Source organism: Mytilus californianus, unplaced genomic scaffold (genome assembly GCF_021869535.1).
Source record: "Mytilus californianus isolate M0D057914Y unplaced genomic scaffold, xbMytCali1.0.p SCAF_4, whole genome shotgun sequence".
Classification (NCBI taxonomy): Eukaryota; Metazoa; Mollusca; class Bivalvia; order Mytilida; family Mytilidae; genus Mytilus; species Mytilus californianus.
This window is the reverse complement of record NW_026262690.1, coordinates 70902027-70927342: the sequence shown is the minus strand read 5'-3', so window position 1 is coordinate 70927342 and position 25316 is coordinate 70902027. Positions and strand designations below refer to the sequence as shown.

The window sequence follows — 25316 nt, the reverse complement described above, 5'->3', positions numbered from 1 at the left end:
TTATCATATGGGCCTGAAACTAGCTTTGTCATGTACCATACTATGTCAACATAGTTCAACTTTCACTTGTAAACATCTAATGGTTATACCATATTGTGATAGCCCTTTATTAAGAAATGTATTGGGATCCATTGAGAAATGATCAGATGAGGATCCAGGATTTTGAAAAAAAAAGGGGGACCCCAAATTAGACAAAGTTTGGAGTGGAATAGGTAAAAAATCTTGATTAACCATAGATGTAGCTCCGTAAGGCTGTACTTTGACCTATAATGGTTTACTTTTACAAGTTGTGACTTAGATGGAGGGTTGTCTCATTGGCATTCATACCACATCTTCTTATATCTACTTATAGAGTTGCATAAGTTGAAACATTGTATCATAATATTCTGCAAAATACATTAAACAGAAAATAATATCAATGTGTATTAGCAAAATTACCATGGGCAACTCTAGAAGTAATCAAATGTAATTATTGGTAAATAATATATTTGATATGATCTTAAGTAAAAGACTGACACATGAAATATTACCCACAGGAATGCTAATGTAAGTTTTGACATCTTCTTTATGATTAAACAAACAAACACACCAATAATATATTGAGATGGCCTAACCAGCCCTCCTCTATCTTAATTAACTCATGTCTGTAGAAACTGTCAGAAGGAGTTGTTTGGATGTTCAGCATTGAGGATCATGTTGATTTCATGCTATTTACAAAGCTATAAAATTCTTTTTGAACTGACTGGGTGAAATCAACATCATATGTCAGAGCTTTCAAACTCCAACTTTGAAAGAAGGCAGGGAGCTAAAAGTGTAGGAGGAAAACTAAAACCACATCTTCGGTACAGTTTTTAGTTCCCAGGAAATTATTCCATTTAGATGTTAATTGATTTTACACCAAGGCATTCATGAAATATTACATAATCAGCCCACACAGGAAATGACAAAATTAAAAAAATAGTAAAAACCAAGTTGTGGTAGTTTTAACTAATTCAACAGCCAACTAATTGGTAAAAGTTTTAACTAAGTGAACAGCCAACTAATTGCCCAAATGGCCATTTCAGATATTTGCATTGCTTGATTTGAATACACAATTTGACCATTGGTTAAGTCCACTTTAGAAAAAAAATCCTTACTGTTTGGAGGTCTCCATTTGACCATCTTGGTTACACCGGTTACAGATTTTTTTGGCTGTATTTACACCATTTTGAAAGCTAATTTACTAGAGTCTTTGAAGGTAGATTTTTTTTTAAATTTTGCTGTTTAGCAAAAATAACATACACAAACATTCATAAACTCATGGAAAATTATCTGTTTCAATGAGTATTATTTTCGGAGGAAATATTTTTTTAGTCTGGCTTATAATCTGGGTATTTATGAATAGAATGTAGCGAACAAACACAATACTAACTCAGCTCAGGCTTTCAATAAAGTTAATAAAGTTATAGCTGTAATCTTTCTCTTAAGTCCTTAGTTACTAGTAAAATGTTTTATGTGAACCATCCAAATTGGCATTCATATGCGTTCAAGTTTCCTTAAAACTAAAGCAAGGTATCATATAGATCAATTCAAAGATACTATATTAAAAAAAACCTACAGAAGACATCTTGGTTGTATTTTCAGCAGATTATAAGAAAAATACTGCAACAATTAAACTAACTCTTGACAACAAGAATGCTTCTAACTATATCGTGAACATTTTTCATTTCACAAGCCTCTGCTCTTGTTCTGTATCCAAATTTTAGAGAAAGTATACATCAGATTAAATGTATAAGTATCAACATAACAATAGCACTTGAGTACAAAGTAATTTTAAAAGTACATACACAAGAGGAGCAGAGCATCAACCAGTTATTTAAAACATTTATTGGTGTTAATTTGCTCAAACGAAAATTGTGAATAATATAAGGAAATGCACACGGAATTCTTCATCTTTGTCAGAGACATATAGTACAATATGTTATATATGCCTCTGTCTTAGTGTACCTTTCCAAGGCACCTTGTCAATGGTATTTTACATTAGCTTGTTTCGTACTAACTGTAGCGTTGTATTGCCTTTGTTGTGGTTGTCACAAGATTTTTTTCATTAAATACAAATCCCTCCTTGTCCTATCGTGAATGGGGATCTATGTTTTAGTGAAAGTTAAGTGTGTCACTGCTGCGACCGATAGATGATTCAGGTCACTGCGCTAGTGTAGATGCTTGTTCTCCTGAATTTTGTATTTTTTACAAAGTCTGTATGATTTTTATCATTTTCCATCAGTAACTATTTGCCGTATTTTCGTTCAAATGCATGGAGATTCAAAAAAAGGGATGTTCTACTTGGAATAATGCCACCATAAAACCAGGACAATGCCCTTCACATCGAAGTTTAATTAGGCTTGTGTTATCAAAATTCATAGTTATATGATCTTATATAATTGATATTACGATAAAAAAATGTTTACGATATTTTCTTGGGAATATTGCTAATGTTTGAAATGCCGTTTTAACTGACTTTTGCAGGGAAAGATTGATGTGTGTGTTTGTGATATATATCAGTGATGATAAACTTTTCTCATGTTACTTTTATAGCTGATAAGTTCGGTTCTCTAAACTGATTGCAATAAATAAACATTTTTACAAGAAAACTTCTATGCGAAATTACCAACCAATGCTAAGTGCGTCTGATCAAAGTTACAAAAATGGCGTTTGTAGCACAGGCACTTATGTCAGAAAAAAGTACCTATACCTTGATATTTATTAAGGTACATCGGTATTTTTTTTAGAGACAATTAAGTGTTTGTAATCTGTGCAAAACATTTACAAAATGAAAATGAAAAGAAAAGTTACATTTCATGATTTGCTTTTCCACGGTGTAAATTTTACTGCACTAGAGCATGTGAACAGACCCCCCCCCCCCTTAAATGCGTCTACCACTAATCAAAAAATTATCAACAAGTTGGGAACTACGATCAGTGGATGTCTTTCGGTGTCAGTGCATCTGGAACAGAACGTGACTTGACTCTATGTTATCAATTTAATGAGTGTGATAATATTATACATGTATAATTTATGAATGGACAGTGGTTGAGAATCTTAACATAGCAAGATGCTGACTAAGACGGTCTAGACACCCCACAAAGTGCTTCAGGCTTACCACAGCTGTTTCTCGCTAGTGTCAATATCCTGTGGAGATTTCCTGTTCTCATCCAAACATAAATAATTTCACACTATTTCATGCATATAATTGATAAAACGCTTCTTATTTTATTGAAATATTTCTAGTGTAAAACAATTTATATTAATCGACCATTGTATTTTATCTACTTATGTTGAAAAGTTGTAAATATGAGTGATGGCTTTATTTGTATTTACGATGCAAAAGTGTTTTGAGAGCGTAGGAGAAATGCTGAAGATATTTTTCTTTATAAATTTATATGGATTATGATTTTTTTTTACCCAGTGGTCAAAAAGTTTTCTATATTTTCTCATGTACATGTATATAGAAGAATTTGGAATTTGTTTGTTCACCAAAATGGACCACAGAACACACACACCACAAAACAATAAAACAATTGGAAACCGTGATTTGCATAACAATAGTATATATATATATATCCAACTAACAATCTAAAAATATAAACTATTAAAGGTGGGTGCTCACTCTTTATACTGATGTTGGAGATTGACTTTGGCACGAGAGAAATATATTGTTAATTTATCAGCAGAAGGCACCTAGAAATCCCTACTTGTAACTACTGCAGATAAATTTAACGCACAGCTAACTGTGTGGAATAATATCTCAATAGTACATTGTACACTTGATAATGTGACGCATCTGCAGAAATTACTAAGAGTCAAAACTCCTTACTGTTACTTAATTAACGCAGTTCAGTCAAACACACACAATGTATTTTGTGAAAGATAATGTATTATTACAAAATTTTGGAGACTATAATGAACCGGTAATAATCGCCAAGGGACGGTGCCACGGAATATATTTATAAACTTCTTCATGCTAAAGGAATGATTTCAGGAGCAAGTAATAGATTCTTTCTTGAAAATTAAATCGAGATTATTTTGCTGGTTTGTGTAATCGCCAGTATTTTCGTATACATATAATTATACAATGGGTAATAATATTTATGGGTCTTCATTAATCATATTCCAATTAACTTGTCATTTTGTTAAATATTGGAAGCATGGTCATGATTTTAATATATTTTACATTAATTCCTTTATTTTTTATAAATGTGTGCAACAATTAAGGAAATAATTGACTTCATCTTCAGCCTCACCTGAGTGGAACTGGAACATATTTGTATGCATAATAACCAACAGGCGCTTGTTGCATGATCCCCTCTTTTTTGAAGATTTTTTTATTAAATGCTCTTCAATAATTCAATTTATTTATTTTCCATTACTAGTATGTCATGTGTTCTTGTTGCTATCATCATACTTCTTTTTTGGAATTCGTGTCGAGTTTAACTGACAAACTGACATTTACTTCAAATTCAAATTCTATACCTAATCTGATTTTAATTGGCGTTAGTTTTATCAGAACTTGATAAGCTTCTTCAAGCACGGCTTGCAATAAAAATCATAAGAAGGTCACAACTATAGTAATTTTGTAGATTTTATCGTTTGTTTCTCAGAGACATGATTTAATATGTTCTAGTAAATATGTGTCTGATATTTGAACAAGGTAAAAAAAATTCCGCTGTGACGAAATGGAATAATTACATACAGGCTTTTTTTTTATAAGTCTTATGTCATTTGTGACGTGAAATAAGAACGTTTTCAATCATTTCCTTTCAGTTTTATGTAAAAACTGTTCTCATGATCAGTAGTTAATGTGATGCCAATGGTCAATAAACTCGGTCAATTGCAAACATGTACGGGTCAGTATACCACAGCTGTAAAACGATAAGAGTTAACATGGTAAAAGGGATTACTGATATCCCAACATTAATAGCTGATTATGTAAGATAAATAACATATACTTACAGCTAACACGGCGTGATAACTACATAATGATACCAGACAGGCAATCTTCAAAAGCCTGAAAATCATGACATTAAAAAATTAATACAATGTTAGAGATTAAATGAAACACTTGATAGCCGCAAAGGCCATCTAAAAGAAAAATCAAGAAACGGTTGTATAAGTTCGAGGAAACTGCTAAACATCTTTGTAACAGAGAAATATATATATATATATAAAGCGTTGTATCAAAGAAAATTAAGAAATGGTTTTGTTTCGTCATTTCATCTTTTCGTATTGATGTTCATAACTTAAGATATAAATAAATATCCATGGAGTTTTCAGAAGTCGTCCGCCATTGTTGCATTCATCTTATTGAAACAGACTATAGGTCGCCCAAAGAAATGCAATACCACCCGCAAAATCTTTAACTAATATTTTTTATTGAAATTTCAAATATGAGTTGCAAAAATAAAATTGTAATAATAATATAGAAAGCACTTACCATTCATTCATGGCTTTAATTTAACAATGGAAAGAACTACGGTAGAAATATACGGAATCAGACCGCAAATATTTGTGTGTTTCCTCAGGAAACTCCTAAAACGTCCTCAGACGGCCAGATCTGCCGTTTCCAATCCGCTGAGATAAATCTCAGCCAAATTTCACTTTCCACTTAAAGAATGAGTTTGTTTTTTCAAGAAAGCATTAAAAATCTAGCCGCTTTCAGAGTACGGTGATCTCCGTTCTTTCTGTGTAATTCGGCTGAAGATAGTGCCACTGCAGTTTACCGATTTGGAAGCGGTGGGCGGCGCTTGCAATTTGTTGGTCGCGCAAAATGTTAAACAGGCAAAAGTTAATAAGTTTTAACTGGACTTTGCGTTACACAATTTATGTCAAAGTCACTCATTTTAGTACAACAATTAAATAATATTATCCCTTTACAATTAAGATTTTCAATGAAAAAGCGACACTTGATTGTTTCTATTTAATCCACGTGTTTTGAACCTGTAATGAAATGAACTTTCCTGTGTCTGTTGTATCCAAATATTAATTACCAAAATATTTGTTTCACGTATTTTGGAGATTTTTCTTTTACTGAAAGTGTCCAGCTTTATCTCTGTTGTTACATAAGAAACAGAAAAGAACCTTGTATTTGTTAATTTTTATCTATTTGTAACTTAATACAAAGACTTATTATCTTATCAACACTGATTTGCATATGATTGACAGATGCCCAGAGTGTATGTAATTCATGAAGAATTTTGCGTTTATGACAAACATCCGACATAGGAAAAAGTTCTTGAGTACAGAAAGTGGGATTTGTCATGAACGTTTTATCTAGTACTTTTTGATTTTATCCTCACAAGTGTTGTATATTAACATAGGAATTTCCGTCAAAAAGTGTATGTTTGACAACTGTAAGAAAAAAGTTTTAACTGTTATTTCATGCGCAAGGGCGTAGGAGTTGAGGAAACTGACTGCGCTATAATACATTTGCATTTTTGCACGACAGAAAATGGTGGAAATGTAGTCTGCTACCACGGAAAAGTTTAAAAGAAAATTTAAGATCTGTGGTGCGGATTTTAGGATTTTTCCGCTGTTGAATGTTTGTGGAGAACTAGGATATTTATTTTAGAAATGAACGAACGGACATTTTTATTTGGTCTCTTAGTTTTCACGCTGATTGTAGACATCTCTTTAGGAGCTGTAAGTATAGTCTGTTTCTTATTTGTAAACGGGATCGCGAACACTATAATAGCAATACAGAAGTCTGTACCTTTAAGAATAAAAGAACGAATAAAGGCCCATATTCAATGTCACATTTTGTGACGCACCATGGTAACTAAGGGAAAAAAGGGGAAATACAGTCAAATGGACACAAATACCCTGAAATAAAATTGAGAATGGAAATGGGGAATGTGTCAAAGAGACAACAACCCGACCAAAGAGGTATACATCACAGAAATACAAAGAAAAGCAAGATTATACAAAGGCAAGCTATAAGGGTTGTTTTTGTTTTAACCACCTTAAATGCACAATTGTTAACCAGGGTACAAAAGGACACCAAAATGAACATATTTAAATTTACATAAAAGTATACAAAGCAGAGCAAGAATGTAAAATACTTGTACAAATGCCAAGTTATTATTATGTTTTATGGTTGCATCAGTGTTTTCTGCTGAATTCTGGAACTTTTGTCCAAAGTACTCAAAAAGTCCTATACTGGAGAAAAAAAGGGGGGTCACCAAAAGGTTAAACAAAATGTTTGCCCCCCCCCCCCCCTTTTTGGCAAAAAGTTATTGAAAATACAAAATAAAAATGAAAGAGGGAACTTTCTAACAACAAAACTATTAGACTATAGAAGAAGGTTTTATTGTCTTTGCTTGTTACTTTTAGAAGTTTGTCCCCTTTTCAGTTTACTCCCATCCCACTGCTTAGTGAATAAATGGGACTGTTTCCTTTCCCTATTACAATGAAGTTGTTACAATCTAGTGGAATTGAGCTTGTTCAAAATTATAAAATGAAAAAAAAAGTAAACCCTGTTGTTTCACATGTTACAGTGAATGATAATATTTTTGTTTTTGTTGTTTTGTATTGTGGGGATCTGGCATGTATCTTCTTCTAATGGCAAGAAATTGGACAAGAGGTCCTCTCAAGTTCTATAACAACTTTTAAAATTGTAAACAAGTATCTTTTATACCGATATCGTTATTTCTGATTGCCTTTCTAAAATTTTGAATAAAAAGTAGAGACTGAATCATGATATAAAGAGACCAACCTCTATTTTTGGACTTTTTCTTATATTATTTGTAAATTTACATAACTCATTACTGAATTTAATTACTATATCAAAGAAGAAGACAAGACCTTTACTTTAATCACAGATGCTTGGGCATGGACCCACTTTATCAAATATTTTTTTTTGTGTGACTTTGTTTTTTTTTAGTTCATTTTCTTTAACTATTTCAACTTGTTTTTTCCTTATTTTTGTGTTCTTGGTCTAATCCATACAATATTACACTAACTGTAGTTTATATGTGCTGCCCTGGTCCTTTACTCAAATATTCCCTGAAAATCATATCTGAGTTCAATTCACTGATACTAAATTTACTTTAGCTCCAGTCATTTAATTTGTTGCAAAAATCTAGCAAAAATGGAGTACTTTTGTGTTTTATAAGAAATAGGTTTATTTGACCTTCACCTTCTACTTCACTATTTGCTAACTTCTTTGTCATTTGGTCTCTGGTGGAAGGTTGTTTCATTGGCAATCTTACAGCCCTTTTATTTTCTTATCCATTAAATGCCATAAATCATTCGTTCACAACTTTTATAGACTGGAAGATTTAGAGTCTTACATATTGTATAGACATGTACACCTTTCTATTGTTGAAGACTCTATGTTGCCCTCAAAATATATTTTGGTAACTTCTGTTGTTGGGTTGCTGTCTTATTGACACACAGCCAACATCTCCTTTTATTATAAGTTGCTCTAAAAAAGCATCTAGATAAGGTATAAGAGTTACTTATCTAAAGAATGTCTTTCTGGTCATTTTGACCTGTACATATTTGTCTGTACTCAACTAAGTTGTCTCAAGTTTGGATGCTTATGGGTTCAATCCAAACATTTTAAAACTGTTATTTGATGCTTCTCTTCCACACACACAGAATTAAGGATTTAATAGAAAAATCTGGTGTTATCTTGTGATTAAGCACATTTGATAAAAATATAACTAAGGAAATCAGTATAGTACATTGTCCAAAGCAGAGTATATTTATATGGTACAAAAAGTATTAATTTTATATTGAAATATTTGCCACTAGACATTTAGCCGGCATCAATTAATCAGAGCTTTCCTTTGTATAGTTATATCATACTCTTACACATTTTTATTCCATTTACAGGTGTGTAAAGGCTGTCATCAGACAACATGTACGTGTGCTGGACAGAAGGGAGTCAAGGTAATGGTTACATTTTGGTTTTTCATCCAGATGTATTTAAAGGCAAATTTACAAGGACAGTTCTTTTATAATAATATTAAGTATTATTACCCAGCTTTTCTAGCTAGTCTGATTAATACCAGAAATTTCCTGTGATTGTACATTTTCTCCTGAATCTGAAGGCTATTTGGAATTTTTATGCTAGGAAACATTGCTATCCTGGTTCCACAACATCTGCTGCTTAAAATATGAAATATACTGAAATTGTGGAAGCAATTTTTTGGTTTTTGAACAACTTAAAATTATGATGGCAGTTTATAAAAAAGAGTTATTGTAAAAAAGCTTATTTATTAAAGACTTCAAGCTAGACCTTTAAACAGAAAGTTTTGTTGAGTTATTCTGCATTTTTCTGTTGTTGAAATCAAATCTGATTTGCAAAGTTATAAAAAGGGGTTCATTTTCATGATGATTATTGGAAGTTTTTGTTTCAAATATAATTTTTTTTCTTAGTTTAATTTTTGATACAATAAGAGAGACAAGTTATATGTTTATAGAATAAGGGAGATAACTTAAATTTTGATACTATAAGGGAGATAACTCAGATAATTAATTATACCTTTTTACTAGTTATGCAGTCAAACTTCCTTTTCAGCAAGAGATCTTTACTGAACTCTTTATTATAAAATTATTTTTCCACATGTATTTCATAAATAATATAAAATCCGTTGTATTCATGATTTAATTTTCAGTGTGTCAGATTATTAATTGAAGGTTTTCAAAATTTTCAGTTATATATGATTCATTATTAAAGGCAGTTGTGTGACACCATTTTGAGCACAAAAATACATTCTTGCAGAAGCCTTGATACCTGGCCCAACCTCTGAGTTGAAAATGGTCAGGATCCCAGTTTAATTTGCTAACAAGTTTCTTAAGTTGCTTCAAGATAAAGTCAAAAGTATTTTTTTTGTTATTTTACCCATAATATTGAAAATAGTTAAATTCAATTGAACAATCCTTATTTGTTGTATTTAAATTGATTGAAATATATTAATGCAGGAGTCCTTCAAATTACTGTCTAACAGTCATGTGAAAATAACATAAGAGTTAAGCATGAATTAAATGGAAACTACAGATAACTGTTTAAACCTTTGACAAGAAAAATAATAATCAAACAACTGCTAGGAAAGTGTATATTTGCTTTGATGCAGTGATATGCAATACTTTGTTTGGGGATACATTGTACTTTATCAATTGATAATAAATATCACAGATATCTATTGGGGCAATTTTGAAAACAATGTTGATAAATGTTTGATTTTAATTGGCTTATCGGTACTCAGTGCCAGAATTGAGGACTTACATTTAATTTGAACTTATTGCTGCTCTGACCACAAAAAAGGAAGAAAGTAGATCTTGCACATGAAAAAGTTTTTTGTAATTAAGGAACACCCATAGCCATTACAACATTTACAGAAATTTTAAAACTAGAAGTCACAAAAACATTGATTATCTGCTCTTTCTGTAGTAACTGCCCTTCCAGCACTTCTGCTCTTTGATTTAAGTAAGAAGGAGTGAGGAAAATAGAAAAGTGAATAGACCTCTTTAAAAAATATTCTATTCTTCTCTGAATCAGAAATGTTCTGAGATTTGTCAATTGTTTGCAGATATACTATGTTTTTTTATTATGCCCCCGCTGAAGCGGAGGGGGCATAAAGTTTTACCCTTGTCCGTCCGTACATACGTACGTCCATCCGTCCGGACGTCCCAAAATTGGTTTCCGTTCTCTAACTTAAGTTTACCTCAACCAAATGTTATCAAGCTTATACACAATGTTTATTACCACAAAACACAGATCAAGTTTGAATTTTGGTGGCGTCACTTTAACCGTTCTTGAGTTATGCCCCTTTATAAATGGAAAAATTGCTAAATTTTTAATTTTTTTTCCAAAAATATCAATGTCATTATTCAAGTAATTTTTAAAATTGGAGTTATCTTCCTTTGTCCATGATTATAGTTAAATCAACTACAATCAATGCTTTATACAATGCAATGTTTAATTTTGCCTTCCACTGATAAAACACAGATCAAGTTGAATTTGGGTAGTGTCACTTAAACCATTATTGAGTTATGCCCCTTTATAAATCGAAAAATTGCAAAATTTTTAGTTTCCATTCTGTAACTTCAGTTTGCCCCAACCAAACCTTATGAAACCTATACACAATATTCGTTACCACAAAACTAAGATCAAGTACAAATATTGTTTCTGTTCTCTAACTTTAGTTTGCCTCAACCAAATATTATGAAACTTATACACAATGCTTATTACTACATAATACAGATTAAGTACGAAATTCGGTGGTGTCACTTTTACCATTCTTGAGTTATGTCCCTTTATAAACATAAAAATTGCTGAATTTTTCGTTTCCGTTCACTAACTTTAGTTTGTCTCAACCAAATGTTATAAAACTTATACAAAACCGTTCTAGTATTTTCTTGATTGTAGTTAAATTTTGTTATTTTACAGGGTGTTGGAGGTTTGTCAGGCTTGAGGGGACCTAGAGGATTGCCTGGATTTTTGGGCCCAATGGGTCGAGATGGACCAAACGGATTTTTTGGTGATAGAGGAGAATTTGGAGGCGAGGGACAACAAGGACCTAGGGTCTGTATCATATACTTTGTATTCACACTAAAAGACCAGAGTAAAATTAATTAATGTTTACGTTTATAATGTTTGAAAGAATTTTTATTTCGTAGTCAAAAATGAAAAAAAAAGAAACATTAGCAATAAAGAGGTATAAGCCTTAATTGAAAATTGAAATAATTGATGGACAAACATTTTATAAATAATTGTGTACTGATAATATGTTCTAGTCTTACAAATTTCTTGGAATGTTATTCTAAATCATTGCATCATTTCTTTGCTACAGGGTGGAGCTGGTTCCCCAGGTTTTCCAGGAGTCCCTGGTACCCCAGTAAGTATACATGTAATCTCATGGGATTTTTATTGATGAATATTTCCAATTTTAACAATTCATCTTTTAGGGACTATTTGAAAATTGAGCTTACAAATTTGTGATTTTATATTCTTGATCAAAATATTCACATGTATTATCGTGTTAAATGTGGTATGATGAAACAATTTTGATCATATTTTTTTTTCTGATTTTGCATAACTTGTATGACAAGATATTGATGAATTGTTATGCCAAAATATGTTAAAAATTAACAGTTTATCAATAAATAATTACAAATTAAACATGTCATTTGATTCATCTTTCAGCCAATAAAAGATCAGCATTTATATAATTTTTAAATGGTTAAAAATTTTCTCATTGTTTTAAATAGTTGCTTCAGCAACAAAGGGTTAACTTTTAAAGTATGGTTTTACTTCACAATTGTATAAAAATAAGACGACATGATAGGATTGCCATTGTAGAAACTTTAATGAATATTTACAGGGTACAGAAGGAATAGAAGGTATAGTTGGTCCACCTGGATTTTCTGGCTGTAATGGAACTAAGGTATGTCAGCAGACAATGTATATAATATCAATTGGCCATTTCAAAATATAATGTATTCTGGGTAATATTTTCAAAAGTGTACAGCAAAACATCGTGATTGGTTAAAACGTCCTAAACAATGGCAATTCAACCAATGATGTGAGGTTATTTTCATATTGGGGTACGAACAATAAAATTACCCATAGTCCTTTAGATTCTGAAACTGCCTATTGTTAAATTGGTTTCAATTAAATTTCTAATAAAGTCAAAACCAGATTACATTGTGGTAATTGTCTAAATATTTTTTATGATATTTTATCATATGATAAACAAGGATGTTTGTGATTTTTCTTTATTGAAAATTTTTTTTTCATGTAAAATATATTCTGTAATTCACTCCTCTGACAAGTCAATAATGTTGCATCATCTTGAAGTAAGAATGTCGAAAAAATAATGTAGTTGTTTACTTTTTGTCTAGCTTTGTAAAAGTTGAAAAGCAAGACCTAGGTGTTCTGTTTTCAGCGGTGGTTTCAACAATGTAATAGATTTAGTTAGTGATTAGGTCAGTTTACAGTTTTTTCATCTCAATGGAGATTATTTGGCCCCGGAACCCAGTCATTGTCTTTTGACAGAAACTTTTGCCTAAAGTTTGTGATTGTGTAAGTTTAAGGGGTAACTGCTTGTAGTAGGTCAATGATATTTGGTATGCAGATGTATTACCATTTGCACATCTCATTTCAATGAAGACTATTTGACCCAACCACTTCAGTCATGGTCTATTGACTGAAACTTTTGCATAATTTACATGTTTAAGTTTGTGGAGATCAGTTTAAGATGAACTGCTAATGGTAAGTCAATGATATTTAGTATGCAGTTGTATTAGAAATTGCACATTTCATTTCCATGGAGATTATTTGGGTATGCCCGCTCATCATTGTTGATTGACTTTGAAGCGTTTGCATATATTACATGTTAAAAGTTTGTGTTAATGTTAGTTAAAAGGGAACCACTTATGATAAGTCAATGATAATTGGTATGCAGTTGTAAAAACATTTCCACAGAGCTTACTTGTCACTGAAATTAGTCATGGTTCATTTACTGACTCTTGAATATTTTATATGTTAAATTATTGTCTGTCTGTCTGTCTGTCTGTCTGTCTGTCTGTCTGTCTGTCTGTCTGTCTGTCTGTCTGTCTGTCTGTCTGTCTGTCAATCCGTCAGTCCAGCAAATCAGTTTTCCGCACTTTTTTTCTTCGTTCTTGAAGATATTGATTTGATATTTGGTGTTTTGTTTTATCATGACAAGTTACAGATGAATTTCGAATTTTGTTCAGGTCTGATTATTTTGTGCAGAGTTATGGTCCTTGGACTTAGAAAATTCACTTAAATAATCAGTTTTCCACACTTTTTTTTGTCATACTTGAAGATATTGACTTGATATTTTATATAGTTTACACCATGACAAGTTATAGATCAAGATAGCATTTTGTTCCAGTACAATGAATTTTTTAACCGGTAGGGGACTAAGTATTGCCATGCAATACTCTCAGAATGCTTGTTTACATTAAAAGTCTATGTTGTAAAAGAATGATTGATCAACAATTTCAAATATGAAGAAATTTCAACTTGTGACCTGAGAACATTGATTAGTAACTCAAGCACTACATGCATTCATTAATTATCGTGTTGACCTGTCACTTGTTGAATTTTTTTTTATATTTGAATTCTTGGATCAATTGTTTTACAAATAATTGTAGAGATAAAATATTCGACAGAGAAATATTAACATTTACAAATGTAGCAGTGTAAGTAAATGACAAGCTGTAATGTATCTTACACTTTTAGACTATTTTAATCCACCTTTATCATGGTTATGTGCATTACAGGGTTTAAGAGGAGCTGATGGTATCAATGGATTGCCAGGTTTACAAGGTTCTAGAGGAGAATCTGGTCTAAGGGGTCCAAAGGTAATTTATTTATAAGAGATTACAATGAAATTAAAACAATGCATTTTAACAAATAAAAAATAATTTTGATAACTTATAGATGATAAATGAATAACAACATCTAGTCTTCAGTTAAAAAAGAAATTGTCATTGAAATTTAAGTATAAAAATTAAGCATAAGGAAATTGGATAAATTATGTATATACTCATGTTCTTTTTTAGGGGGAACCTGGAGATCTAGGGTTTCCTGGATTAGGCTTCAAAGGAGAGACAGGAGAACCAGGCCAATCAGGATTAAGGGTCAGTATACAAAATAGTTAGGTACTATCCTTTGTAATGGTTTGTATCTACAAAATTACAATGGTCATTAAAAGTGAAATCATACATGTACTTGTTTTGCAAGTAGTAAATTATATTTATTTTTTACTTAAAAATACTCTTTGCTTAAACCAATAGTTTTCAGGACCTTTGAACTGAGCAATACTAGTTTCTTTACCAAAGTATATGAAATTATAATTGAATTGGAATAATATGTTTTTGGTTGTAATGCTGTGAAAATACTATTATTTTTTTGGTGGAATTCCATTTTTGTGGATTGTGTGGTTAAAAAAACTCTAAACTTTGAATATCCAGTGAAGGGCCAATTTTTTTTTATTGATAGTTATTTTGAAATTAATTCTTAAAACCATGAGTTAAAAAACCCACCAAAATGGTCAATTGTCCCTTTAAAAGACTTATTGACCTTGAAAGATGATGTTTATCCTTTTTGTCATCTTTTGTGTAACTATAGTAGATAATGGGTGTCTTTAATTATTATATTCGTAACAATGAATTACTGTGATTTCCCAGTGAAATAAAAACCAATAATTTCACATGTTAAATAAATCCGATAATTTCTCTCCTCTGACGTCATACAACAATGGGTGTTGTCAAGACATTGGATATGACGTTGCATCAAAACAAATTGGGAATGCTTAGAAATAGATATTGTTCCTTGTAACTTATATTTTATTTCCATTAAAAAACCCATGGTCAATGTGATAAAAAAAATAACTAATCTAATAATTAAAATATCAAAAAATATTCAACTCATTACGGAAAACACTGATAATTAACTACGCACATTTGTAAATTAATGTGTTGTTTGGTCACTCGTTGATTATTTTTATACGACCGCAAAAAAATTTTTGTGGTCGTATATTGGTATGACGTTGGCGTCGTCGTCGTCGTCGTCTGGCGTTGTCCGGCGTCGTCCGAAGACACATTGGTTTTCGCACTCTAACTTTAGTTTAAGTGAATGGATCTCTATGAAATTTTACCACAAGGTTCAATACCACAAAAGGAAGGTTGGGATTGATTTTGGGGGTTATGGTACCAACAGTAAAGGAATTAGGGGCCAAAAAGGGGCCAAAAATAAGCATTTTTGTAACTTCCAGACATAACTTGTGTGTTAGTGTATGGATCTCTCTGACATTGTACCACAAGGTTCCATATCACAAAAGGAATGCTGGGATTGATTTTGGGGGTAATTGCCTCAAAATTTTAGGAATTAAGGGCCAAAAAAGGGGCAAAAAAACAAGCATTTTTCTAGTTTCATGACAATAGCTTGTGTGTAAGTGTATGGATCTTACTGAAATTGTACTACAAGGTTCCATATCACAAAGGGAAAGCTGGGTTTGAGGTTGGGGGTAATTGCCGAAACATTTAGGAATTGGGGGCCTAAAAGGGGCCAAAAATAAGCATTTTTCTAGTTTCCAGACAATAACTTGTGTTCAAGTGTATGGCTCTCTCTGAAATTGTACTGCAAAGTACCATACCACAAAGGGAATGCTGGGATTGATGATGGGGGTAATTGCCTCAATATTTTAGGAATTAGGGGCAAAAAAGGGGCAAAAAACAAGCATTTTTCTAGTTTCAGGACAATAACTTGTGTTTAAGTGTATGGATCTTTCTGAAATTGTACTACAAGGTTTCTTATCACAAAGGGAAAGCTGGGTTTGAGTTTGGGGGTAATTGCCCTAAACGTTTAGGCATTTGGGGCCAAAAAGGGGCCAAAAAACACATTTTTCTAGTTTCCAGACAATAACTTGTGTTCAAGAGTATGGATCTCTCTGAAATTGTACTGCAAGGTACCATACCACAAAGGGAAGGCTGGGATTGAGTTTTGGGGTGATGAATCATAAGGGGGTTCAAAAAATTTGGGGGGGGGATTTTTTTTTTTACCTTTTTTTTCTTTTTTTCCTTTTTTTTTTCTTTTAAAATTTTCCATTTTAAGTTGGTTATTTCTGATTTATATTTAAAAGCAAATAATAATGATATGGTAGGAGATACACACCAAACAGGATGTGTAAATTATTATATAATAAGTATTGTGCAATAGCAAGAAATTTTCAATTGCACAGTATTGCACAATAGCAAGAAATCTTCAATTGCACAGTATTGCGCAATAGCAAGAAATCTTCAATTGCACAGTATTGCGCAATAGCAAGAAATATCCAATAGCACAATATTGCGCAATAGCAAGAAATTGTCAATTGTACAGTATTGCACAATAGCAAGAAATATTTAATTGCACAGTATTGTGCAAAAGAAGATACTTTGTACAAATTGCTTATTTCTTGACCAATTTCAATGGGGTTTTATTCTTGACTTCTTGGGGTTCTTTAATATGCTGAATCTAACCGTGTATTAAGTTTTTGGATTTTGGGCCCCGTTTTTAAATTGGTCCACATTGAGGTCCAAAGGGTCCAAAATTAAACTTTGTTTGATTTCATCAAAAATTTAATTATTGGGGTTCTTTGATATGCCGAATCTAACCGTGTATTTAGATTCTTAATTTTTGGTTCTGTTTTCAAATTGGTCTACATTAAGGTCCAAAGGGTCCAAAATTAAACTTAGATTGATTTTAACAAAAATTGAATTCTTAGGGTTCTTTGATATTCTGAATCTAAACATGTATTTAGATTTTTGATTATGGGCCCAGTTTTCAAGTTGGTCCAAAATTAAACTTTGTTTGATTTCAACATACATTGAATATTTAGGTTCTTTGATATGCTGAATCTAACCATGTATTTAGATTTTTGATTTTTGGGCCCCGTTATCAACTTTGTCCACATTGAGGTCAAAAGGGTCCAAAATTAAACTTTGTTTGATTTCATCAAAAATTGAATTCTTTGGGTTCTTTGATATGCTGAATCTAACCATGTATTTAGATTTTGGATATTGGACCATAATAGGTGAATGTCCAATTTAAAATTTTTAAGTTCTTAGACCACATTCATTCTGTGTCAGAAACCTATGCTGTGTCAAATATTTAATCACAATCCAAATGCAAAGCTGTATCAAGCTTGAATGTTGTGTCCATACTTGGCCCAACTGTTCAGGGTTCGACCTCTGCGGTCGTATCAAGCTGCGCCCTGCGGAGCATTTTATTCTATATTGAATTCTTTGATTAGTTATTCTATAAATATTTGAAGTGTTCAGCAAAATAAGATCATTAAATAAGTTAAACGACCAAAATCATCTATCCACCCTTTATAGGAGTTATTGTCCTTGAGAGATAATTTTTACCCATTTTTGCATTTTTTGCAGAAGAGAGAAATTGTAAATAGCGAAAAATAAGCTCAGAAATACAAGTTTTTCAAATAAGTCAACATGGCCAAAATTGTCAATTGACCCATTATAGGAGCTATTTCCCTTTAAAGATGATTTTACCAATTTTCGGTGGTTTTTGTTATGCCCCCGCCGCTACGGTGGGGGCATTAAGTGTTACCGTTGCCTGTCCCGTAAGTCCCCAAACTTTAGTTTGCCTCAACCAAATGTTATAAAACTTATACACAATGCTTATTACCACCTAACACAGATCAAGTTCGAAATTGTGTGGCGTCACTTTTACCGTTCATGAGTTATGCCCCTTTATAAATTTACTCATTCATATTTACAACGGGGGCATCTTGGGCCCATAGACACATTCTCCATTTATTTCAAAACTGTAAAAGATAGAGAGGAAGTGGGGGCATCATCTGTGACCCATGGACACATTACCCATTTATTTTAACTTATTTCTAGATTTTGTCTATTATCTCAAAAAATATAGTAGATAGGTAGAAGCTATAAACAGTAAAATGTTTACAGTTGAGTGAAACAGGCTCTAAGGAGCCTCTTGCTTTTATAATTTTTTTTGAAATAGTAATTAAACACATTAAACTTGATTTTCATACAGTTGCAAGTTGTTACTGACCAAATCTTTCAGTTATCACAACTTGTATTGTATTGAATCCTATATACGCTTTTATTTTAAAACAGGATACTGAGAAAAAAATATGTCTAAATTGAACATTATACTACAGTTATTTATTCTCATATTCAACAATTTTAAATTCAAGTTTAGCTTTTGTTTTATACAATAAAATACTGAAAATTAAGACATCTGCAATGAACACCATTCTAACCTGGACAAAACTTTAGTCTAGAGAGGTTGGTTGATACAGGTTTCGCTACAGCTTATAGTAAAAAAGATAGCTGCATTATAGTTATTATCATTCTATTTGTATTCTGTCATATTTCATCACTTTCTTTAATAATAACTAATAAAGCTTTGAATTATATGCAGGGCTTCCAAGGGAGACCTGGTTATGATGGTGAACCTGGAATCGGAGGAGATAAAGGTATCCAGGTATGTATATGCTTAGTTCTGAATTGTATGTAAAAATCTATTCTGAAGAGTTAATCTTTATATCACTTGTATAATTAATACTTCTCCACAAATCATTAAGAAACTAAATCATCAATTTTGTGATATCTATTCAAGGTATGTATAGCAGTTGGTATTTCAATAGCTACATGTATGGATATTGAAAATTGCACTAAAGTTTTTTTAAATGGGTATGGAGCCTTAATTTCTACAGGCATAAAATAAAAGGAGATTTCAGATTTACGTCAAATATGGTATCTACTTATAGCCAAATTGTCAGTAGACATCTTTTATATAACAATTTTTTGCAACAACTGAAAAATTGTGACAGATTGTAAAATTTTGGCTTGATGCTCGAGTTTGGGTAACCTTACCCGGTATGTCTTTCCCACCTGTTAATTGAGTACAAATTAGAATTAAGAATATTTCTCAATGTTTAACTTTGCTGAAATGTTCTGAATTGTTTTAGGGTAAACCTGGTATTGATGGTGTAACAGGTGCAAAAGGAGACATGGGAAGACCAGCTGAAATAAGACTTCAAGGAGACAAGGTATGATGAATAAAATGTAGGAAATTCTAAAAACACATGATTAACAGCACATGGTGATGATTCATAGTCGGACCAGTTCCTTTCCTTTATGAACCTTTTTCATACGCAGTATGAGGGATGGCATGCTATTTTAAGCGTTTAATAGTTATCCATTCTGGATAACTATTTGGTCATAAATGTATCTGTTCTGGATAAAACTATGCTTTTGGATATTTATTACAAACTAAAACTTTTGTAATAAATATCCAATGGAATTTTTTTTCAGTTAGGGTTAACTTTAAAAATAACTGATGTTACAAGTTGGGGTTCACATTAAAATTAAATAGGTTATAGCATTTCAGTTGACTTGGATCAAAGGTCTATGTGAGTTATTGTCATCACTTGGCATTCTGCATCTGTCGTAGTCGTCCGGCTTTGTCATAAACTTTTACAAAAATCTTCTCCATCTGAAACCACTGGACCAATTAAAACCAAACTTTAACTGAATGATCCTTAGAGTATCTAGTATAAAGTTCATGTTTTTTATTCCTGTCAAACAAGCAACTGGCCACCATGGCTAGAAATAGAACATATAAAGGGTAACATGCATTTGTTGTCTAATATCTTGAAAACCTAATACATTATGTAGATAGAATCTGACAGGGCAAAAATGCTCAGAATGTCTAGATCTACCTTCTTCCATATTCTACCAAAATTGAAGTTTTTGCCTATTATCTTGAAAAACTTTATCAGATAAGTAGAAATTTAAAATACCAAAAATTAACAGCACAACAAGATCGACAAAAATCATAACATAACCTAAACCATCTAATGACTTCTTTAAGAAGTTATTGCCCTTACAAGACAATTTTTTTACTAATTTTTTCGAGCTTTGCCTATTATTTCGAAAAAATAGAATAGATAGGTTAAAACTGAAAATAGCAAAAATGATAAGCAATACAAGATCTAAAAAATCGTCCAAATGACCAAATCCATTGGAAGACTTCATATCTAAGTTATTGATTATTTTTTGACTAATTTTTAGATTTTTTGCCTAAAATTTCAATTTTTGAAAGGTGAACCATTTAGGCGTTTAGGAGCCTCTTGTTTGGCTTATTATGGTTTAAATTTTATTATTGTTTATGGTTATCATGCAGCCTAGCTTTATGGATTTTGATAATATACTGAAATATTAAGGCATTACTTTATCGTCCAATCTTACCTTATGAATGTAAAGGGTAACTGTTAAACAAAACATATTAATCTACAAATTTAATGTGTTCAAACACCATTAATCCATTACAAGGAACTAGTCATCATTTTCAGGTAATCACTAGGCTTTCACTTAGAGTTCTTATATAAGGGGAAACATTAGGCAAGAAAAAACACTATATTAGCTACATTTTGGAAAAGTGTTTAAAGATGCTATCAATTCAAAAAATTTATAACCCCTATTTACCTTAAGGTAACACAATACCAAATGAAGTTACATTATGAGTTATTGTTCCTGATGTTATTGAACAACATTCATAGACACCAGTCAGTGGAGCAGGTTCGGTCATATTTCTGGCGGTTAACGACACAATACATGTAGGCTGTACTCGTGATATGAACAAATAATAAATTTACCTTTTATTTTTAATAAACTTTTTTAATAGTAACTTTGCCTAGATGCAGAGTGCAGAGAGATTTGATGCAATACGTTATTTGACATTGATTGCTTTGTTGTTTTCCTCCCATTCTTCTTCTCATTCTTTACATTTAAATGTTCTGTTTCTTTTGATAAGTTAGCATTTGTCCAATTTATCTATATGTGTTCTTATGCATAACAGATTGAGCTTTTTATTCTGTGTTGTTCACTTTTTTTTTGTAGTTCATTCTTATTAATGATGCATGCGTTTCTGATGAAATTTTGTTTTGAATGTAGAAATCCAAACTATAGAAACGCATGATAATGTGTGAAAATACGAGGAATTATACCACAATTAATACAATTACGCTAAGAAACCCATTCGTTTTAAAATGGTCACCGAAAAACGCCGCTAGCAAAACAGAAAAAGGAAATTTATTTGGAAAAGAATACGGATAGAATATAGCGAAAAAAAGCACTGTACAAGCAGACATGGAAACCCAGACAGAAAATGGTTTGTTGGCATGGATTAAAAAAGAAGAGTAGAAGAACTTGGCTATTTGGCCGAAAAACTTTCCCTATGTTTCAAGTGTAAACAGTCTTTGAAATTTATTGGACTGTACAGAAGAAATCTGATATGGAAGCTTGTTTAAAATAAACTACTAGCATTGAAATTGTATAAGCACTGTAAGTCTACACAGGACAGCTACATCGGAATGAGGAGAAAGTTAACAAAGGCTTAAACATATGGGATGTCAACACTAAATGTGCACTCGGTTAAGACGAAATAAATATAAATCATTCAGATCCCGTTACATTTTATTTGTTCTCAGTTTTGATTTTAGATTCATATTAACTTGCACTTTGGTCTTTGGGGATGGGTCTGTTTTTGGTGTTTTGAGTTGGACATGATGTACAGGTACAGCTGATAAAAAATGCACCTTTTCACAAAGTGGGGAGACAAAACGACTCACAGACGATTAGCAAATGTGCCTTTTTTTGGGGACAGGCATTATTGCTTCGGGAAAAGCCCAAGAGTATTTGCAGTCTTATAAAGAGTTTTTGCAACAAATATACAAGTGTGTATGTAAATTAAAAGGGTTGTTATTTTTTTGTGTGCATAAATGGAAATGTGGGATATACAATAAAACAGCAACTGGCCAATTAACGACACACTAAACCAAAGACATCTAGATAAAATGTGACTATTGCAGGATGGACGAGTATTTTTTTAATGCTAATTTGTAGTTTTAGTAAAGATTAGTTGGTCCCTTGAATTGGAAAGTTTTATGAATATATTTAGTATAGCAAGTACTAAATCTATAAGATTATAGCATCACATTTTCACAACAAAAGCCAGATTTTAACTATAACAGCAACATATTTCAGTCTCCTAGTATGTATTTGTTAGTCTTTAAACTTCTTGTATTTCAGGAAAAAACTGAAACCATTATGAAATGAGGACATGTTGTATGATTGCCAATGAGACAACTTTCCATCAAAGACCAAATGACGTAGATTTGATCTTTGTTAGCTTGCTTACATTGCTCCATTTGAGATCTCCCAATTACCATTCCACTTTGAACTGCTTATTCCAAAAAGATATTTTGTCACCAAATGCCTTATAGAATAGAACATCATCATATATATGCTAATATATATTTTGCTCCCTAGACAAAATGCAGGGAGCATATCGTTTTACCCGTGTCCGTGCGACAGTCTGTCCCTCGCTTGCTATATAGGGTTTTTATGGCTGATTTATTAGGACTACAGTTTTTAAGCCTAAGCTTTTAAATTATGTACCTGGTGTTAGTACATATACTAAAGATGGGCATCTTGTCAGATGTTTATTTTGTTTTGAATGACAGGTTGCTGAATTTTCATTTTGATAATATATTGCGCCCAAGTTTTTTACCTATATTGAGAGTGCATATATATTCTCAGGATTATTTTTTTTTTGAATAATTTTCAACGAATGACAGAATGTTGAACTTTGTCAATTTAAGTGAAATCTTGCATACAGTTTGCAAGGTTTGTCCGACTAACTACGCACACAACCCACGCGTTTACACCATACAGAGTAAACTATATTGAGAATGTGTATTTTTTTTTTTTTTATCAAGATGTTAATTTTATTTATAATTTTCACAACAACAAATGTAACAGAATGTTTAACCTTTTTTGACGGCTGCATCAAATGTGTCTTAAAATTGTATTGTATCGTCCTGAAAATACATGAAATATTTGCAACTGGACTTTAAGCAACCATCAATCTATCAATTCAAATTGTACTTCAACATCACTGTTTACCAAATCAAATTTTTGAAGCACTTTATTTTATTCATGCATGGATACATGTTTGGTAGGGTTAAGTTGAAGATTCAGTTTTGAAAAGCTAAAAGTGCACCCAGTTAGGGCGAAATAAATGAACTCAGTAGAATGTTATATTGAATTAATAGGAAATTTACAACAGGGATGGAAAATAGAATAACAAACACCATTCTGATCCGTAACATATTTATATTTAATACCTCTGAATAAAAATAACATTATTCTGTATTCAGTAATGTCACACGTTTTCTGTCAAATTCTAAGTGGTCAACATTGAAGCAATGTATCTAAAAAAAACAAGGCTGGTGACATGTGTTTCTATACATGCATGGATTCAGTATACTATCCTGGATATTATGTTAGTCTTTCTCCGTATATAAGCCATCCATTGAAAAATCTAAAAAAAAATAAGTTAAAAAGGCATTTTCCCTATATATCTATGTAAATTTGTTACCAAAACTGAGGTTTTCTTATAAAAATTACAAAAAAAAACAAAAATGGTGACCCCCATTTTTTATTTCATATTCCAATGTAACTCGAATCAAAGTACAAGTGTGCAAACAATTTTAAAAATCGGGAGATATGCAATTTGGTATTGTGTTACCTTAAAACATCATCATATAAAATTATCAAAATCACAAGAAAAGTGATATATTGTTAGTGACTATAGAGACTAGAGTAAAGTATGTATCACTAAAGTAGAGTGATTTCTTATTAGTGACAATGTATAATTTATATAATCTATGTACTTTGACTGCTTATATCACACATTTACAGGATTGTGGCATAATGTTGGGTTTGTGCCGAAGATCTCAAATAATCTACTTATAACCCTTATGTTCACGAGCAAATAATCTTTCATTACAATGAATAAAAAGATAATAAATCCAAAAACAAATTATTGTTAAATTATGATAATTGAAAATACTCAGCTTTCTAAGAGAGATCTAACAATTATTTGACATTTATGATTTGCTGGTGTCTTATAGATTTTATCTACTAATATTTTAGGGACCCAAAGGTATTCCTGGACCCCCAGGTCCACCAGGTTATATTCCCGAAATTACAGGAACAAATGGAACTGCAGTACCTGGGCTACCAGGAGACAAAGGATATAAAGGAGACCAAGGAATTGAAGGAAAACGTGGTATTCCTGGAAGTCCTGGAGATGATGTGAGTAATGTAGTTCCCTTTTTAGAAGGACTAATAACCACTAATTCATGGCCCCATTGCTTTCTATGTTGAAATCTGCAAGTTTTCAGCATTCATAGGCATTTGGTCTTAAGTTTAAATAATGTGGCAGTCATTTCATGTCAAACAATACATCAGCCTTGCTTGTGCTGAAAAATTCAACATACTGTAAACCAACTAATATAATTTTCACAAGCAATTTATTTTGTTGCAAGTAGAAAAATACCGCGAATATATATCATCGTGAAGTTGGATAGAAAGGGCTAAATGCAAAATAAAGTGTCCGTGAAAATAAGTTGGTTCACAGTACCTTTACTTGCATATAAGATCGACTGAAATTAGGACGTGAAAAAACAGGTACTTTATAATTTTAGATACAGACAAAATATTGCCGTATATTTCAGTTTCTAAATTTTTGGGTAAAGATTGTCCTGTAATTAGTTACACATGGATTAAGAGTGGATTTAGGAACATTCTTATGTTTTAAAGTCATTAAAAAGAGATACTGAACAGTTTAAAGCAGGTTTTGGATTACTAGGATGAACATTTTACCATTTTGAGATTAATATTGGTTAAAAGCGTGATTTTTG

The 25316-nt window shown here is 31.8% G+C and overlaps 2 protein-coding genes across 2 annotated transcripts in view; one reads left to right on the top strand and one right to left on the bottom strand.

Moving 5' to 3' along the window:
* LOC127698635 (collagen alpha-2(IV) chain-like) overlaps window positions 1-6170 on the bottom strand; it is a 104132-nt gene extending 97962 nt beyond the window's left edge. Inside the window, exons 1-2 of the mRNA XM_052202193.1 lie at window positions 5471-6170; window positions 4990-5044 (exon numbers count right to left, since the gene is read on the bottom strand). Of these exons, the coding sequence (XP_052058153.1) occupies window positions 4990-5044; window positions 5471-5481 (66 nt within the window). The 5' untranslated portion in view covers window positions 5482-6170. The remainder of the gene's footprint in view (window positions 1-4989; window positions 5045-5470) is intronic.
* A 179-nt stretch (window positions 6171-6349) lies between these two features.
* Window positions 6350-25316, top strand: part of LOC127698636 (collagen alpha-5(IV) chain-like) — a 69562-nt gene continuing 50595 nt past the window's right edge. Inside the window, exons 1-10 of the mRNA XM_052202194.1 lie at window positions 6350-6675; window positions 8872-8928; window positions 11432-11566; window positions 11835-11879; window positions 12366-12428; window positions 14293-14373; window positions 14575-14652; window positions 18965-19027; window positions 19515-19595; window positions 24547-24708. Coding sequence (XP_052058154.1) covers window positions 6607-6675; window positions 8872-8928; window positions 11432-11566; window positions 11835-11879; window positions 12366-12428; window positions 14293-14373; window positions 14575-14652; window positions 18965-19027; window positions 19515-19595; window positions 24547-24708 — 834 coding nt within the window. The 5' untranslated portion in view covers window positions 6350-6606. The remainder of the gene's footprint in view (window positions 6676-8871; window positions 8929-11431; window positions 11567-11834; window positions 11880-12365; window positions 12429-14292; window positions 14374-14574; window positions 14653-18964; window positions 19028-19514; window positions 19596-24546; window positions 24709-25316) is intronic.